Source organism: Rattus rattus, chromosome 8 (assembly GCF_011064425.1).
Source record: "Rattus rattus isolate New Zealand chromosome 8, Rrattus_CSIRO_v1, whole genome shotgun sequence".
In the NCBI taxonomy this organism is placed as follows: Eukaryota; Metazoa; Chordata; class Mammalia; order Rodentia; family Muridae; genus Rattus; species Rattus rattus.
The window spans coordinates 94,628,028-94,647,458 of NC_046161.1; the positions used below are offsets into that span (position 1 = coordinate 94,628,028).

At 42.5% G+C, this 19,431-nt stretch overlaps 1 protein-coding gene across 1 annotated transcript in view; it reads left to right on the forward strand.

Annotated features, from left to right (window-relative positions):
- Positions 1 to 19,431, forward strand: part of Topbp1 (DNA topoisomerase II binding protein 1) — a 44,313-nt gene that overhangs the window by 21,830 nt on the left and 3,052 nt on the right. Inside the window, 14 exon segments of the mRNA XM_032910364.1 lie at positions 2,272 to 2,442; positions 2,535 to 2,541; positions 2,544 to 2,643; positions 3,760 to 3,883; positions 5,067 to 5,213; positions 5,311 to 5,413; positions 7,504 to 7,696; positions 10,228 to 10,448; positions 11,814 to 11,965; positions 12,195 to 12,306; positions 14,034 to 14,197; positions 14,939 to 15,076; positions 16,277 to 16,366; positions 16,516 to 16,677. Coding sequence (XP_032766255.1) covers positions 2,272 to 2,442; positions 2,535 to 2,541; positions 2,544 to 2,643; positions 3,760 to 3,883; positions 5,067 to 5,213; positions 5,311 to 5,413; positions 7,504 to 7,696; positions 10,228 to 10,448; positions 11,814 to 11,965; positions 12,195 to 12,306; positions 14,034 to 14,197; positions 14,939 to 15,076; positions 16,277 to 16,366; positions 16,516 to 16,677 — 1,884 coding nt within the window.

Consider the following 19,431-nt stretch of genomic DNA (forward strand, 5'->3'; position numbering starts at 1 on the left):
GTAACAGCTGTGGCTGTGTAGTATGAAGTTAGACTCTGGGTTCAAGTTCTGTATTGCTCATGAACACAGGTCAAGGCAGTATCACTTTGAAATGAAGTAGTCTGATGGAATGGTTTTGTAAGCTTTAAATACTAAGTGTGTTGCTACCTTTTCTGGGTGACTTAGTGTGCCTTGGGCTTGTCCTAGTGTCTCCTTACCTTTCCAGTCACTCCTCTTAAAGAAGACAAGTAGTGTTTCTCTGAGTGATCTGAGCAGTGAGGTCTGACACCTTATGAAATCAGATCAGAGGCTATCAAATAGTCTTTCAGATCCTCAAGATTTTTTTTTCCACCTCTTTTTGAGGAGGGAGCTTTTGGCCTTCCAAGTAGCTGTTAAAGTAAGTCATTGCTTGAGATTTCTGTATCCTTGAGCCCATTTTTCCTTTGATAATTTGCTTATAGAAGGTTAAATGACATTTTAGCTGGGCCTAGTAGTGTTTCCTATAATCTCAATAACTAGGAGGCGGAGGGTCATAAATTCAAGGCTTGTCTAGGTTACACAGCAAGTTCAAGCCTGCCTCAAACAAAAAGTACGTTTGTTGTTGGTGTGCTTAGTTTTTTAGCCTTGGCTGTCCCGGAACTTGTTCTGTAGACCAGGCTGGCCTTGAACTCAGATATCTGCCTCCTTTTCCCTCCCTAGTGATGTGATTAAAGGCTTGTGGTACCACTACCCGGCAATTCTTTGCTTTTTTTTTTTTTAAAAAAAGAGCGTTGTGGAGGTAGGTCTGTAATAGAATAGTGGCCTGGCAGACATGAGAAGATGGGTTCAATCTACAAGAAATCCAAGTGCATTTTAGGCATTTTTTACTACTGTGTAGGGGCACAAAAACATAATATATTTATTATTATTTATAAAATAATATTATATTTTATAATATTAAATAAATAAATATTGATACGCAGTACCATTTTATTCTAGGCTAATAAGTATACCCTTAATCTTACTAATTCTGGTGTCTCTTCTGAAAATCAAAATGGCTTCTTTAGTATTCTTTAGTATGCAGTTTTACATAAAATCCCTTTCTGTGATTAATGTTCTACCCGTGATCCTTAAGCAGAAGGAAAGCACTGCCTTGTGACACAGGAGAACTTTGAGCTTACCATTTTTGTCATGGATCATGTTAAGTCATGGAGTGAGTCCTGACAACTTGTTAAGTTGCCCAGTTCACAGACCCTTAAGTAGTAAACAAAGAAAATGGATGCACTACTAAATGAAACTCCAGAATTTTGTTTTGAATACTTGTCTTTGTGATCATGCATTCCTTGGTATCATATGAGGCTGGATAAAAGAATGGCTTTCTCCATTGTAGTCTGCAGAGATCCCAAATGAGAGGCATCTGTCTGTTGTAGAACTGTCACCACCCATTGTCATGAAGTGCTGTTAGAACTTTCCTCAGAGGTGCTCAGGAACACCTACCTGTCTATGAAGGTGGCAGATACATGCCCACTCTGAGCTTCCCGTGCAGTCCTGGGTAGCTCTGAGCTCAGCTGACGGACGGTAAAGGAGCCAGACACTGCATGGAGCTCTCTGTGCAGTTCTCAGCCTCCCTCCCTTTGAGTCTGTATTTTACATCATTGAACATTTTGTCCACTCTTGACTCATTCTGACCTTTACCTATTATAATTAATTTCTTATACACATCCTTTCTTACTTGCTTCCTTCTGTGTTCACTTTAGTTTGGGGTCTTTTATGTAATTGCAATTTCAGTTCTTAAGTACTTACTGCTAACTGCTAATAAGGTAAGTACACTTAATGGTTTTGTTTATCTGTTTTAAAATCTATTTCTTATTTGCATGGTTGTTTTGCCCACATGTATGTCTGTACGTCATGTGCATGCCTGGTGAAGAGGAAAACCAGAGAGTGCAGATCCCCTGGAACTAGTGTCACATATAGTTGTGAACCACCGTATGGGAGGGAGCTGGGGATTGACTCCCTGGTCCTCTGGAAGAGCAGCCAGTGCTCTGAACTGCTGAGCCACCTCTTGAGCCCCTTATTGAATGCTTGGTGAAGAATATGGAATTTTTTCTTTATAGTATAAAAATAAAAATTATAGTTCATGCTTTTTGTTTTGGAGATAAAGAGTTCAAAGTTTGTTTTGGAGATAAAGAGTTCAAAGAGTTCAAAGAGTTCAAAGATGTAATCTTTTTTCCTTTCCTCCCTACTCTCTCTCTTTCCCTCCTATGTCCCCCTTTTCCTCTCTTTATTTTTCCTTTTCCTTGTTCTTAAATCCAGGATGCACTTGCAGCCTTAGAAACCCCAAATGCTGCCAGCCAGAAGCGGAAACTGAGCTCACCACTCTCTGAAGTCATCGTCAGAAACCTGACAACTGCTTTGGCAAATAGTTCACGAAACACCGGCTGTCTTTCTGCTAGCCCTCAGCTAAAGGGTGCCCATTTGGAGAAGGTTATTAATACCATTTCCTTATTAAATGAACGGTGTCCCTAATGCATGTCAAAGAACCGTGACTGATCTCTTTCTTTATTCTCCACGTATAGGAAGAGACCCCAAACCGCTTGACAAAGTTGTGGTGTGCGTGAGTAAAAGGCTCAGTAAGAAGCAGAGTGAGCTAAATGGGGTTGCAGCCTCACTGGGAGCAGAGTACAGGTAGGTTCACCTTTACATTTGCCGCCAGCCGCAGCTCGGAGGGAGCCGAAAGTCTCGTGTTCATTTATTTATTTATTTATTTATTTTTCTTTTTTTCTTTTTTTCGGAGCTGGGGACCGAACCCAGGGCCTTAATGCTTGCTAGGCAAGCGCTCTACCACTGAGCTAAATCCCTACCACTGAGCTAAATGTTCATTTATAAGGAAGACTTGGCTGTGCTTGCTTGTGTACACGTCTAATAAAACTTCAATTTATTTTATTAAAGCAGTCATTCGTATGCTTTATACAACCAGCACACGCTTGTGAAGCTGTTTTGTGCTACTGTTCTAGAAGCTTGTGATCCATAAGTGACCAGCATAGTTTAAAGAAGTTCCTTCATGGAGTTTATAGTCAGTGCATCTGGGACCAACTGCATTTATTATCTACCGTAGTGATTTCCTGAGAGTAGTACTGACCACTGTAGCAAGCCTTCCTAGATTAAAATGGTCATTCAAGACTTTTTAGTTTGCTTTACATTTTTAAAAAAATATATCTTGCCAGGGCATGGTAGGACACTCCATTAATTCCAGCGCTTGGGAGGCAGGAGCAGGTGAATCTCTGTGAGGATCTACATAGTGCCAGGACAGCCAGGGTTACTTAGTGAGATCCTGTCTCTAGTGTTTTCTTAAGAGACGTAGTCTCAGGCTCTGGTAGAATTCTTGCCTAGCATATCCAGAAGCCTGAGCTCAGTTCTAAACACAGGTACAGTGTGTGGTAGGGACTAACTAGAGTCAATAAACAGGGTGGTGGCCAGTGACTGGACATGGATTTGAATGCCTTTAAGTTTTATTAACTTTTAAATACTTTTTATTGTAATTAAAAAGTGATATACATTTAAGACAAAATGGAAGGACTTTTAAAAATTTAAAGAAGGTAGTAATATTTCAAAAGTATCCCTCTGACATCTTCCTACACGGTGTACCTGACTGTGGAGTTGCTAACGTTTGTCAGGATACAGAACCTGCTATTTACTAGTCTTGCCTGTTCTCTAGTTCCTTGAGTTTTATGTGAGAATGTTTTGTTCGGAGTAGGCTGTCGCTTCCCGTAGTTATTCCTCTTGCATATTTGGTTGTTTCAGGTGGAGTTTTGATGAGACAGTTACTCATTTCATTTACCAGGGTCGGGCAAATGATAGTAATCGGGAGTATAAATCTGCAAAGGAAAGAGGGGTGCACATCGTGTCAGAGCATTGGCTGTTAGAGGTGAGCAGTGCCTTCCCTCCCTCTCTCCTTCCCTCCTTCGGTGGTTGAAAATGTACAGTGTTTCAGCCAGTTTCATTAGATATAAATACATTTGCTAATCTTAGCTAACCGTGTGACAGGGCATGCCAATAACTGCGTTTCATGGCTGGGAAATGAAAGAGGTGGTAGAAAGTGTTCGGGTTCCACTGCTTTCCAGGCACACCCCGAGGGGCCCTGTTGGACCATGTGGACATAAGGGCCTTGTGGGACTCCCAAAATCTGAGCTATATGTAGGTTGTATTCTGGGCGTTGTTTTGTTTTAGCATCAGAACTTAAGGTTTTTTTTGTTTTTAAAGATTTATTTATTACTTATTTATTTTTATGCATATGTGTACTCTGTCTGCTTGTACACTCGAGTGCCCAGAAGAGGGCATCAGATCCCATTACAGATGGTTGAGAGCCACCATGTGGTTCTGGCGAATTGAACTCAGGACCTCTGCAAGAGCCGTCAGTGCTCTTAACCATCTCTCTATCCCCAGAACTTAACATTTTTATTGCTTGAATATTTACTAAATTTTAAATGAATACTTTGATTCCTTTTCGTCATTGAAAAATTATCTGAAGAGTAACTGAGGTAAAAGGCGTGGAAGGCAAAGGCTTTCCCCACTGAGCCCAACTACTTGAGTTGGGTTCCTGGGCCCACAGAGTAGAAGGAGACAACCAACTCCACAACTCCACAGTCCATGATTGCAGCACCCTACCTGCCTCCCACCTCAGTGTAAATAGATAAAGATGTAATTCAAATTATATAAAAACAAAAGATGAAAAAGTGTATAATTTTTGAGGACAGTTGATTTAGCATCCTGATACACGTTAGCTATGCTTTTCTTGATGCTGTCTGGAATGGCTGATACCTTGCTAAATGCAGAGGCAGGAGTAGAGTTTATGCTTTAATACACAGTGCATTTTAGAAGTGACGGCAGTTTGTTACACGTTTATTTAATCTACTGTGTGTGTAGGTGTGTACAGAGGTCATTTTATTCCTTTTACAGTTTAATATGGTTTCAGCGGTTGAACTTGTGTTACCAAATTAATAGGGCAAGTACATTTACTGGCTAAGTCATTTCCAAGGTCCCAGTTGGTTATTTATATACTAGAGTTTTTCACTGTAAACCTCTTTCTAAAATGTCCACTTGTGTTTCAGTGTGCTCAAGAGTATAAGCATCTTCCAGAATCTCTTTACCCACACACTTACAACCCCAAAATGAGCTTGGACATCAGCACAGTGCAGGACGGGCGGCTCTGTGACAGCCGCATACCCTCGGCACTTTCTGCATCTAAGGACGATGAGGTCAGTGGTGTGCACAGTGAGCCCCTCCTAAGCTGGATGTAGCCGTCTTTATGCAGTGACCATTGTTTGAGAAGTTGTCACTTTTCTCTTTGAATAGCCAGATCACCTGTCTGTAGAAGAAAACACAGCAGAGACTTTGGGCACACACAGCAGAGAGTCCGCCCTGCTGAATGGGAATGGAAGGGATGACTGCAAAGGAGGTGAGAGAGACTTGTGACTCCTTACCCTCATGCCCATGCCACGCCCTCCAAAGACAAGGCTTCTCTGAGTGCTTCTGGAGCTGACTCTAGACCAGGCTGGCTTCAAACCCAGAGATCACCGTCCTCTTTCTTCCAAGTGCTGGGTTAAAGACCTGCACCTCCACAGCCAAGCGCACTTTCCACTTGTTGGTTTTGACTTGCAGTCCCACGTGCATTTTGCCGCTAATAGAAGAACTGGGTTGGCCGTCTAGCTTTGAAGCCAGACACCGACTTCTCCAATAGCCCTGGAGAGGCATCTTCTTCAGGTCTGAGTCAGCTGCTTAGAGCAGCCAGTCAGTTGCAGCCTCATGTCAGTGAGAAGCTGTGTGCTCACTGGAGTAGCACTGTGAATTTCTTCTGAGAATTTTCTCTTTGCATTCACAGCTTGACTGTTCAGCATAAGAGGCATAGCTTTGACCTAACTTGGCTTTCATACATCCCTTTTTCACTCACCTTGGTCATTTAGAGCTAGAGAGAGGAATGTGACTCTTTTCGCCTGGCACTTAAGCTGCTGTGGATGTTAATTAAGCTAGTTTTAGTACTCTTGTTTCTTGGGGGTTGAGGAAGTCGTAGGAAGGAAAGAGATGGGGAGCAACCAGTCAGGTGTGCCACTTGTGTAGGTATGGGTCACACAGTAGCAACATCAATGGTCACTGGTTACAGGTGACCGACCAACAGAATCATTTGGAAGAGTTGGACAGTTGTTAATACATGGTTCACAGCCTTTTTTTTTTTTTTTTTTCTAAAAAGAGCAATGTTTCAGTGTTTTCTGTTGCTGTAGAACTACACCTGGAGTAACCTAGATAAAGGGTACGTTTTTAGCTCTAACAGCTTTAGAAAATGAAAGTCTAAGCTTGCTTGGACTTTGATGAAGACCTTCTGGCTACATCCTGGCATGTCAGGAGAGTTTATCAGGAAGGGAAAGAGTGCAAGTGGGTGAGTGTCATCACAAGAAAGACTGCAAGCAGGGTAGACCAGCGGAGCAACCTACAACAAAACCAGCCTGAGGCCCCTGAAAACTGCACTAATTGCTTCTGGGGCAGGCAGTGTTCCTCATGACCAAGCCACCTTAGACTAGGCCTCATCTCTTAGGAGTTGACAGCACTCCACACACAGGAGGGTGTGCACTGAAGCCATAGACCATGTCTGGGAAACGGGAGCTGCTTCAGTCTTGGGTTTTGTTTGGTGGTTTAGTGTGTGGCTTGTGCCCTGCTTTATTTTGCTGTTTCTTGCATTAGCAAGTTATTTTGAATTTCTTACTAATACAGATAGCGCTGCACTGATTACCTTATTTAGATGTGTGGGTTCTCTTATGACAGGTTACTCTCTGGCTTCTCCTTATTCAGCCTGCCTATTAGAACTTGCTTTCTCACTTACCTGTTCCATTCTGTTCATGTCAAACATTCCTACTTGGTATCTACTTGAATGTCTAGTCTATAGTGGAAAGGAAAGACAAAGAGGGATTAGTGAAAGCTTGGGCAGTGCTTTACAGCACTAATCCTATTCTTGATGCTGAGGCAGGAGGAGCCGGCCTTCAAGACCAGTCTGAGCTATGGCAAGACCCATCCCCCAAAGCAAATAAACCTCAGAGCTATTGAAAAAAATCAGGTACATACAAATGACTATATGACTTTGTAGTATGCATCAATGAGAAGGGATCAGAAGCAAGCAGGGCGCTACTCAGAGGGACTGAGCCAAGGCAGTCTTCAGTATTTCAGATACGGTCCTCAGGATTGCCTTTGTGTTTTGTGACATTTTAGCCTTGCATTCCTATATAAATATTCAGTAAATGGCAACTTTTTATTTAACCAGATCTAGACAAAATAGTTAAGATATGATTGACAAGAGACATTTGTAACTGTATGGTAATGCATGTCTGAAATCCCAGAACTCTAGAGACTGTGGCAGGGATCACAATGGGGAGGGAGATCAGCCTAACCCCACACTCAGATCCTATCTTCAAAATCCAGCCAGGGGGAGGGAGAAGAAGGAGAGGAGGGGACACAATTCTCTTGATTGTTATTGACGACTGACTGTCTGTCTGTTTCAAGCTCTGACCCAGGCCTTGGAGATGAGAGAGAACTTCCAGAAACAACTACAAGAGATCATGTCAGCAACCTCCATCGTGAAGACACCAGCCCAGAAGACTTGCATGTCAAGAAGTAGTTGTAACAGTGCCTCTTCAACTCCTGACAGCACTCGCTCTGCTCGGAGTGGACGAAGCCGAGTCTTGGAGGCGCTCAGGTTCGTGTGGTGGGGGCTTGCTTGGATGAAAACCCCTGGTGACTTAGAGTTCGGGTTAGGCTTTTTTTCCTCTCAGGCTGGCCTTGAACTCAGAGATCTATCCGCCTCTGCCTCCCAAGTGCTAGGACTGAAAGGTTTGCACCACCACACAGGACTTTAATTTTTATTTTTTTATTTTAAAATGAAGCAGAAGTTGGACTATTAAGAAGGAGTTTATGCCGGTGCTTTATTTAACTACGCAGCGTGCTTTACCCCGCTGCCTTCTGGGTTTGTGTGTCGCTGCTCAGTTGTCTTCTGTGTTCTCTCTCGCTTAGGCCACTGCGCAGTTCTGACTGAAGTATGTGACTTAGGATTATCGTGTGTTTGAGTGTGTGATGTGTGCTCATGGAGACATGCATGCCACAGTACCCATGTCAAGGTCAAAGGGTGACCTGTGATGTCAGCTCCTTTCACCCCTAGCGGCTCCTAGGGATTGGACATGTGAACCTAGGTCTCCAGCCGTCCTTTCCTTCCTTTTTATTTCTTTTTAAAATCTGTGTTTTAGGAAAGATGACCACAGTTCTGAGTGCAATATAACTTCAGCTCGGAGATATAACTGTATTTTCTCTGTCTTTATATTTTTGAGGCAAGGTTTTATCCCAGTCTGGCCTGCAATACTGTGTAACTAGTGTTAGCTCTAAACTCCCAGTTCTCCTGCTTTAACCTGCCAACTGCTGGAATCAGACCACCCCTCACCCTCTGGACCACCCTTCACCCTCGTTCTGTATTGCTGTGTAGCCAAAGTGGGCTTTAAACTTGGTGTCTTTTATGTCAGTTTACCAAGTGTTGGACCCACCAATAGCATTTTCCTACTAGAAGACAGATCTCTAACTGTATGGTAGAGTTCTGGTGCTTGCTGACTTCATTTGTCTTACTCTGTGTTTTCCTTGAGGTAATGTTGAATTCTGAGAAAAGTGGCTTTTCCCTAACAGAGCAGGTCGTGTTTTAGATTATAGAATCTTACTCCGTGCCAAGTCATTTGCGACTAAAAGGCTCTCTTGGTTAGTTGGTTTGTTTTTAAGACAAGGTCTCACTGTGTAGCTCCACAAGGAGGAAGAAGAGAGCTAGCTCCTGTTAACGTCCACATAAACTCACTGTGTCACATATGTACACACACACACACACACACACACACAAATAAATGTAAAAATATTTTTAAGGGACTAGAGAGAGAACAGTTAAAGAATGCTTGCTCCTCTCTAAAGGATCCAAGTTTAGTTCCCAGCACACACATGCTCATAACTGCCTGTGACTACAGATCAAGGGGATGACCTTGACCTGTAGCAATTCTTTCTGGGCTCCCTGGGCACCCGTGTCTAAACACATAAACAAGTAAAATACTTGAAAATATTTTTAATGCATTCATAATTAAATAATTCAGTAAGTAGTCTATCATAGACTGGAGATTTTTGGCCACTAAGGGTTGAAAGACCCATTAGTTATAGCTTTAGTAATGTTATATAAAGATATAATTTAAATCTGGCTATAGTGGCACCCAGGAGGCAGAGGTAAGTGGATTTCTGTGAGTTCAAGATCAACCTGGTCTACGTTGTGAGTAGGACACTGTCTAAACAACAACGAAATATAACTCAGTTATTAAGAGAGGTGTGGTGGTGCATACCTGTAATCCTAGCACATGGAAGCTAGGGAAGGGTCGGTCGGGAGTTCAGGGTCATCCTTCACTACAGAGCAAGTGGAGGCCAACCCAGGATACATAGACCCTACCTATTTTAAAAGAAAACTTTAAATGCAATTATTAAACCTAACAGCTACAGTTTTCTAAACCGTTTCCCTAACTTTTAGAATTAAAAAAATATGTAATAATTTTTGAAATACAAATATATAGACATCCACTTAAATTTTCCAGTAGAAATACTCTAGAAATAATTAATGAATGTATTGGTGTATACTGTGCCTGTGTAGGTTTTTGTAAACTTTGTACAGGCTAGGGTCATCTAAGAAGAGGAAAGCTCATTGGAGAAAATGTCTCTGTCACTCTGACATGTAGTTAAATCTAATGCGTGGTGTAGGATCCAGCCCACTGTGAGTGGGACCTCTCTAAGCAGAATGTCTTGGGCTGTATAAGAAAGCAGTCTGAGCAAGCCGTGGAAAGCAGGTCCGTGGGCAGCTCTCCTCTACAGTCTTCTTCAGTTCCTGCCTCCAAGTTCTTCTTTGAGCTCCTATACTGGCTTCTCTCAGTGATGGGCTACAACTATAAGCTGAAAAAGACCTTTTCTCTTCAGGCTGCTCTTGATCCTGTCTTACCACAGCGGTGGGAAGCACACTAGGATGCACGCCTGTGACCTGAGCACTCGGAAAGCAGAAACGGGAGGGCCACCGCATTTACTCTTCATAAAGAGAGCACATATCCAAAAGGGGAAGAGGGGCGTCCTCCACTGACTTATTCGATTCTCTGTCTACATTACGTACTAATCTTACGCACTGAGATTCAGTAGGGGCTCTTACTTAAAATTGTCTCTTTTATTCTTTAGGCAGTCTCGACAGATAGTGCCTGATATCAACACAGAGCCCTCCCAGAATGAACAGATCATTTGGGATGACCCAACAGCAAGGGAGGAGAGAGCAAGGCTTGCCAGCAACCTACAGTGGCCTAGCTACCCAACACAGTATTCCGAGCTTCAGGTTGAGATAAAAAAACTGGATGATTCTCCTTCTCGAAAGCCTGTGTACCATTCAGAAATTGCTGGGCAGGGTAATAAGAAAAACCTATTTATTTGTACTTTATGCATGTTGTAAAGACACCATAGTTCTGTATATTACATATGAAAATGAAATTTTTAGTACCGTATCAATCAAGAAATGTTTTTGATTTCTAAATATAGAAATTTAGATTTAAATGTATCATTTATACTTCTGAAGAAATGGTTATTTTGGAAGCTTCTAGCCTCTGTACAATCTAATCTAGGCCCAGAATATTTTCAGCCCGTGAGACTTACTGTTGAATAATCTTACCCTTTCTAGTTCTTTCTGAGCTCTGACTGGCTGGTTCAACTCAGCTGTCTGACTTAAACTCCTCTCCAAAGTGACCGATTTATTCTGGCTTCTCTCTAGGCCTCTCTGAATTGCTCTCAGGAGACTGGCCTTACACTACCTTTGGCAATATGTTCTAGTCTTCTGTCTTCTTAGTCTCTGGCTTGTTCTGTTTTCACCCATGTTCAGATGTTCTCTCTGCAACCTGTCTTTCTATAATAATGTCTGGTAAAATTGCCTCCTTTCTTCTTCTCTCTGTGCTGCTTCTTTTAGCTCCCTTTTCTTCTCCCTGTGAGTTAGGCATATCCTATTCTGTCAGATCTTCTCTGACTCATCACTTTGTCTGCCACTCAATTAGACATCACTTTCAAACGTGGCTGCTTCCTTCTACAAAGTAACTTCACTAACTTCACTGCTTGGAATTAAAGATGTGTACTAAGGGTGTGTCTGCATTCCAGCCAGAGGGATTAAAGGTGCGTGCTAAAACTGACCCATACTACAAGTAAAAACAGGTTTGTTTTTGTTTTTGTTTTTTCAGTAAATAACACAATCTCTTGAGTTCACAGTGTGATTAAATATCCTACAACATTTAGGATTATCCTTTTTTCTTCCTATCCTCTTCTGTTTGTTAGGTAGTGTCTGGTGAGCTTTTCCTGAGTCCCTTTTCCTGTTCTTCCTTCACATGGGGTAACGTTATCTTCCTGTGCTAAATACACAGAGTTAGCCTCTGATTTTCTTCAAGAATTCCTTTCATTTTACAAACTTGGTTATGTTATATTGGTGAAAGATGCTTTGACAGGAAGGACTCACAAAACCCAAGTAGCACGCCTGCCCTCTCAGGGCTATTTAGCTGCTGGAGACTCTTTCTTGTTACTGAGTCAGGGTTGAACCCATTCAAGTCTCAAACCTGAGATTCTCCTGTCTCAGCCTCCTAAGTTGCTGGGGTTACAAGCAGACGCCACTGTGCCTGAGCCTTGTATACTTCTGACTGCAGACTCCGTGGTTCATTTTAGACAGGTGGAGTCCTCCCCGGAACCTGTTCTAAGCTCCATGTATCTATCACACTGTATTTCTCCCTTACCCTCAGCCTCGTGTGTGACTCAAGCCCCAGGGCAGCACCCAGGCTCTGAAGAACCAGAAGCTCCAGCAGCAGAAAGGAATCTGATCCCTGAGCCTCAAGCCCCCAGCGTGGCTTTCCCCCTGGCTAAGCCGCCTGTAGCTCCACAACCTGAGGACAAGGTTTGTCGGCCTTTGCTGTGGCGCTGGCGGCTTGGCTATGGTTCTTATGCTGGGGTAGGGCTGTTTGCTGCATCACACTTACCGTTACTGAACATTGGGTGTCTTTAATCAGATCTGTATACTTGATGCCTTAGAAGACTAGATAAAATGTCTCTGTGATATAAATAGCTGTACCTGATAATGGTTTTAATGTTTTTTTTTATCCTAAAATAAAACTATTGTGTTCTAGATTGAAACACTGGAGGAGACGCATGGAAAATTTAAAAAACAGTATGTGTTCCAGATGTCATCTCTGAATTCTCAAGAGCGGATTGATTACTGTCGCCTGATTAAAGACCTAGGTACCAATATGTTAATTTTTATTTAAATTTCTTCTGATATTTTACTGTAAAACATTATTACAACTTATTTGGAATACAAATACAGTCATATTTCTATCATGTGTAAAGGGGAACGAGGCTGAGGGAAAGAACATGGGTAAGTTATTTAAGCCTACACATGGGGTCTGCTCTACCTCCATAGGCCCGGGTGTGCCCAGTGTGATACGCAGTGTGATAGTGCACACATGGAGCTCAGAACAGGTTCCAGGGAGGACTCCCGCCTGTCTTGGCCAAAATAAAAAGATCCACGGACTCTGCAATCAGAAGTAGACAAGGCTCAGGCCTGGTGCTCTGCCTCCACAGTTGGGTTCTGGTTTTGTAAAACTCTAATCCATAGCCAAAATTGCTCTGTCACGCAGCCTAAGAATGTAAGTGTTATCTGGGCCTGCTGTCATAGGCCTCCCAGCACTCAGAGAGGATCTTTTCTTCATAACCCACCTTTATTCCTGACTGTCAGACTTTTCTTCTGACACATGGGGGAGGCTGTAGCGCGACTGTGGGACAAACTGGGTATGGGCCACCTGGGGCACACCTCACAGTCTGGGGGCCCCATGTTGGAAAGTAGAAAGAAACAGGCGAAGTTACCTTTAAACATTATTAACTTAGTGCGTAAGAACTACTACTCAGCGAATATTCAGTCAGCATAAATACCAGTGAGATCTTTTGCAGGATCTTTTTTTTCTTTTTTGTTTTCTTTTTTTTGTTTCAGAGCTGGAGACCGAACCCAGAGCCTTGCACTTGCTAGGAAATAATTTTTCCTGGGGGTTTCAGTTTCAACCTGTTTTTTACTTGTTTTTTTTTTTTTTTTTTTTTGTGGGTTTTTTTTTTTTGTTTTTTTTTGTGTGTGTTTTTTCTGTTTTTCCCCAACCCCTAGATCTTTTTTCTTATTCGTTGGAAATAGCCACCTGGATTTACACTAGGTTTTTTTTGTTTTTGTTTTTGTTTTTGTTTTTTTATAGCTTTGTACAGTCTAAAGTTTACGATAGTTATACTAAGAGAATTTGATCTCAAAGCTTGGCATAGCAAAAGAATAACACTAATAATTGGTGTCTCGAGCTTGTGATCCCAGCATTTGAAAGGCTGAAGCAAGAGGTTCTCAAATTCAAGGTCAGCCTAGGCTTCACAGTGAGACCCTCCAAAAGGAGGTACTGGACAGATGGCTTAGGGTTAAGAGGACTGACAGAGGAGACCAGGGTTCTAGTCCCAGTACCCACATGGTGCCTCATAACCATCTTGTAACTCCAGTTCTAGGGGGCGACCAGTGCCCTCTTCTGCCCTCCACAGGGACTGTGCTACTCTGGTACACAGACATGTCTGTAGGCAAAATACCAACACATAAATAGTAAAGTTCCTTTTTTTTCTTAAAGGTTTATTTATTTATTATATATGTTGTAGCTGTCTTCAGACACACTAGAAGAGGGCATCAGATCTTATTACAGATGGTTGTGAGCCACCATGTGGTTGCTGGGATTTGAACTCAGGACCTTTGGGAGAGCAGTCGGTGCTCTTAACCACTAAGCCATCTCTCCAGCCCGTAAAGTTTCCTTTTTAAGTCCAGAATGGGACTGGGGGTTGTGTGGTTCAGTGTGGAGTACTTCTATATAAGTCATTTTTGTGCACACTTGAGATAATGTGTTTTTCTAGAAAGAAACTTAAGAACTAGTAGAGCCCGTTTCTCTCCATACAAGGTGGGTCGGTGATCGAGAAGCAGTGCTCAGACCCCAGCTGCACACACATGGTTGTGGGGTACCCACTGCGCAATGAGAAATACTTAGCTTCCATGGCAGCTGGCAAATGGGTGCTTCATCGCTCCTACCTGGACGCTTGCCGGACAGCTGGGCGCTTTGTGCAGGTGCGTATTCACATTCCTGTGGGCTCAGGCCTCTAGGTAACGCCCTAGGAAATCTTGATCACGCCCTCTCTGCGTATATAATTTAGGTGGCCAGTAGATTATGGCAGCTGTGTGAGGGCCTTTGTAACAGAGCAAAGTCTGCAAGGACTTGCTCTGTTCACATCCTGTCTTCTTAAATATTTTGGTTGGCATACAAAAAATCAGGTTCATTGTGGCCTGCTCACTTTTGTTACCTAATTTATTTGTTGGTACTTTTTTATTGAAATGATGGTCTCTTAATATGAGAAGATTTCCAGATACCTCATTTTAAGTCTTTTTCTTTGCTATTAAACTAATTGTCACAAACTGGGCGTCACAGTAGTATCTACCCTGTAGTTTCTGAAGCTTCCTATCTGAGTTCCTTGGGAATCGTCTTAGTTCACACCTCCTCTGACTGTGCTCCCATGACACCAAATATCTTGAATATTACTAAGTTGGCAAAATACAGCTGTCTGGCCAAAAGGTTTGCTTCTGGGAAATTAGTTTCTGGTCTTAATTAAAAGCATAAAACTGAATGAACGGAATGAATCTATTTCTCCTTCCTGTGGGTCACAAAATGTTCAGTGTTCTCCGTGCCTACAACTGAACACTCGGCTTTGATCTTAGTAGACTAAAAGATTCTCGGGCCACACACCATGCTTAGCTAGCACGGGGCTCTGCCGCTGCACAGGAGCCCAGAAGGTCACTGGCCTGCTTTTCTAGGAAGAAGACTACGAGTGGGGAAGCAGCTCCATCCTTGATGCTCTCACCGACGTCACTGAGCACCAGCAGAAGCTCGCACTTGCAGCAATGAGATGGAGGAAAAGAATCCAGCAGAGTCAGGAGTCGGGCATTGTTGAGGTATTGTATAGGGTTCAGGAGTATCACTTGTTTTAAAGAGAATATGCTTGACTGAGTAATTGTACTTGTCTTTTATTCCGTGGGTGGTATATGTAGTTGCACATTCTACAGTGAACTAAAGTTTCTGTTGTAACCGTGCAGTGCTATTAAGGAGCAGCTAGGGTGGCAGAGGTAGTACAGTGTCTGAGTTCCAGGAGGTCTGGGGCTATGTTGAAATCCTATCTCAGGAAGTCTGTGTTATACAGTAGGATAAAGTCTTCTAACGACAATGGAATGAATCCGTTCATTCTCGTGGTCCATTGAACGCTCTGCATTCAACAAAGCTTGGTTAGCCTTGCGTTCCTTTCTTTCAGAATAATTACTGTTTTCTGTTCAGTGTTATTCTTACTTACATATTTAATATTCCAAAATATCAAGCATTGTAAGAGATACAAGGAAGTCCCCCCGCCCCTCCAGAGCCAGGCTTTCCCATCCTTGAGAGCTGCTGGACATGCAGAGCAGTGATGCGTGCACACCATGGCTGCTCCCTGTGCTTGTACGTTTTAAGGTTGACATGGCGGCAGTAGTGAAGGTTACAGATTGTTGACCCGGCCAGTTGGCTCAGCAAGGAAAACGCCACTGGCTGCTAATCCTGACCAACCGAGGCAGAGAACTGACTCATGCAGGTTGCCTCAGAATTCCATAGTAATGTTCTGTATAAGCTTCCTCCCCATTTTCCCAAATAAATCATGGGGCTGGGAGATGGTTACATTAAATCCACCGTAGGGGACTCCTGTAATCCTAGAACTCGGGAGGCAGGAGACTGAAGAGGTCAGAGCTAGCCTTAGCTACACTGTGGGAAATTAGTCTGAGCTATATGAAACTGCCTTTTTTTTTTTTCTTTCTTTTTTTTTTTTTTTCTTAACTATTGGGTTGGAGACCTGTGTCAGGGGTAAAGGCACCTGCTGCTTTTCAAAAAAAGGGCTCAGATTTGCTTCCTGTCACCCATATCTAAATCTCCTTCCATAGGGTCCAACACCCTCTTCTGACCTCTGCAGGCCCTGCATGCAAGTGATATTCAGTATATGTAAATATACACAAACAGAGAATATGAGAAATTACTTATTGACACTAAACAACTAAATTCATGCATTACCTCTGCATTTTGAATGTTAATGTTAAGTATGTTAAAATCACATGTGCTTTTTTTTTTTTAAATAGGGAGCATTTAGTGGCTGGAAAGTTATTTTGCGCGTTGATCGGCCCCGAGAAGCAGGGTTTAAGCGCCTTCTTCAGGCAGGAGGAGCAAAGGTTTGTCCTGAATTAATTTACTGCTATTCTAGAGGCAGGTTTGCCGACTTGTCCAGCAAGGTTTGTGTGATTGTCTCTGCTCTCTCTGCCTCTTTAGGGGCAGACTCCTTTGGAGCATGAGGGGATTAATTTTTCCTGTTTTTCACTAGGTATTGCCTGGTCATCCAGAGCCTTTATTTAAGGATGCTACACATCTCTTCTGTGATTTCAATAAACTGAAGCCTGATGACTGCAGAGTTTTTATCGCAGAGGCTACGGCCCAGAACATGGTCTGCTTGAAAACAGAATATATTGCTGATTACCTCATGATGGTTTGTCACGTTCTAGCCTTACTTTCGCTTGTTATTGTCATTTTTACTATTTGTGTGCATATGTGTGCTATCAGAGGAGAACTTGATGGAGTTGGTTCTCTCCTATCATGTAGGTCCAAACTTAACTTCCTTATTTCTAGAGATATGCTCATATTTGTAGATAAACAGCCACCCATCAGATCTTGGCTTGCTGCTAATACAATTGATAGTTTGCTATTCTCTAGACAATGTCTTTCAGTTTAGTTCCATTTCTATATTGAATTCATGTAAACATTTTTGCTTTTTTTTTTTTTTTTTTTTTTCCCTTTTTTTCGGAGCTGGGAACCGAACCCAGGGCCTTCACTTGCTAGGCAAGCGCTCTACCACTGAGCTAAATCCCCAACCCCACATGTAAACATTTTTAAGCATGAAATTTAAATATGACAAGTTTATGAAAATATGGGTAGCTTATAAATATTTTACAGGTTCTTTAAAATATTGGGCTATAAAGCAGAGGGGCTAGAGTGATGGATCAGAGGTGAGAACTGGCTGCCATGGGACTCGGACTCAGTTCCTGGCAGTAACCGAGACCACTATGTGTGTAGGTGTGTGGGTATCTGTGGAGTTCAAAAGAGACTTGTAGCTCCTGGAGCTGGGGTTATATGAGGCTGTGAGCTGTCCAATGTGGGTATGAAAGTCAAACTTCGATCTCTGCAAGAGCACATACTGCTCTTAACTGCTAAGCCATCTCTCCATCCCTAAATGAATGAATTTTAAACTGTATACTTGCTTCCTGGGTCAAATAACATTTTAATTTAATCAGGTGTCATTTATTACATCTCAATTTCTTTCTTGTTTTGTATCCATTTCAGAGTTGGAGCGATCAGAATATGTGTCTCCTCAAACACTTAGCCTGTATATCAGTAACTAGAGCCCAGTGTTTGTTTACTGCTCTCTTAGAAGAGCAGATTACAGTTCCATCATGCGAGTCAGCCCCTGATAGATAGAAGATGGCTTTGCAAACCCTTTGGTATCAAGAGCATGACCTCATTTCAACAGGCATCCTTGGGGCCCTTTTCAGTGACCTATCCCAGCCCCAGAGATGAGCTTGTTTTATTATTTGTCCCCAGAATATATTAGTCTTTCCTGTTTGAGAGCTTCACATACCTGGCCCTAGAGAACATGTGCTGTTTTGTAGCAAGCTTCACTTAGCACACTTCCTGTGTGTCTAGGTCATGCTGATGGTGGTAGCTCATCCCTTTGTTATTGCAGAACATTCTGTCTGAGTAGAGCCCTTGGGTGGCTCCCCTTCAGCTTGTTGTTGAAATTACTGAATATATGCAGGTGCACTTGCCCGGTGAGCACATGCGAAGTAGACTAAGTGTACAATTAGTCCGTGTGGTCAGGGTGGCTTTCAATTTGCAGGGCTCCCTACTTCTGCCTCCTAGTACCAGGATTGCATGGTATTCAGTATCAGACTCTTTGTAGAAGAGATTTGGTGCTACTCTATACCAACCTTTGGTTTTATAGCCATCTGGTAGAGCAATAGTGGGGCAACATGCTTTTTTAAAGAAAATCAATCAATCTTTCTCTCTCTCTCTCTCTCTCTCTCTCTTTCTCTCTCTCTCTCTCATTCTTTGGCCTGCCAGTTGCAGGTATTACAAGCATGTATCACTATGTTTGACCTAAATTTCTATTTCTTGTTAAACACTGTAAAATTATATACTTTGTATCCTGCCTTTCTAAAGGTACCAATTTATTTTCTAGTATTCTTTTTCCAAGTTTTACAATTTTAGCATTCATTTTGTTTTACCTTTGTGTGTACATGTGTGTGGGTGCTGTCAGAGACCAGAATAGAGTGTCTCATCCCCTGAAGCTGTCTGACCCTGCAAACCAAATGCTGGTTCTCTATGAGAACAGCAAGTGCTTTTAACCTTAAGCTCTCTTGTAAATTCTATAGCTTTTGTCTGTTACCTGTCTCAAATTATTATCCTTCGTGCTATGAGGGAGGAGCTGGAGTTTCCTTCAGATAGTCAGCCCACCATTTGTTGAATAGACTTCTATTGCTTCAAAAGGAGCTTTGGCATTTGTCTTGACTGGCTGGAGAATTCGGTCTTGTATATCCATTACTCAATGCTTGCGTGGCCTTAGAGCTCTTTCACTTCTCTGTGCTTTTACATCTGAAATGAACTTCGTACGAGTAGGCTATAATTGGTCTTGTATTTTTCTCTGCCCACCCCCTCCCCTCTAGTCTGCTTGGAGTAAAATACTATACTGAGTCACATAAAAGTCCTTCATAGATCCCGTATGTAATCTACCTTCTAGCCTCCATAACACATTATCTCACTCTGTTTGCTAGAGGGAGGGGGGGGGGAGATAAAGAATAATGGCAGGACCTCACCTGTTGTAGCACTGAGCTGTGTCTCCATCTGGCAGTATTTATTTTACCCTTGTCAGCTGCTGACCTGTTTCAGTAATTCCTGTAGTTGTCATGTTTAAGTGTCACACCAATGAAATCCATAGTGTTCTTGGGTGTGGTGACACATCCCTATAATTCTGTTGGGATGGAGACTAAGACAGAAGCTTGGAATTAAAGGCCATCATGACTACTAGCAAGTGTAAGTTTGGGCCAGCCTGAGCTACACAGTAGGGCATGTCTCAGGCGAGCAAGCAAGCAAGCAAGCAAGCATGTTAAGAGCATAATGTGTTTAGGAACTGCCTTCTCACAGTTCCGTGAGTTGTCTCCAGTTAGTTGCTGACATCTTTTTGCTTAGC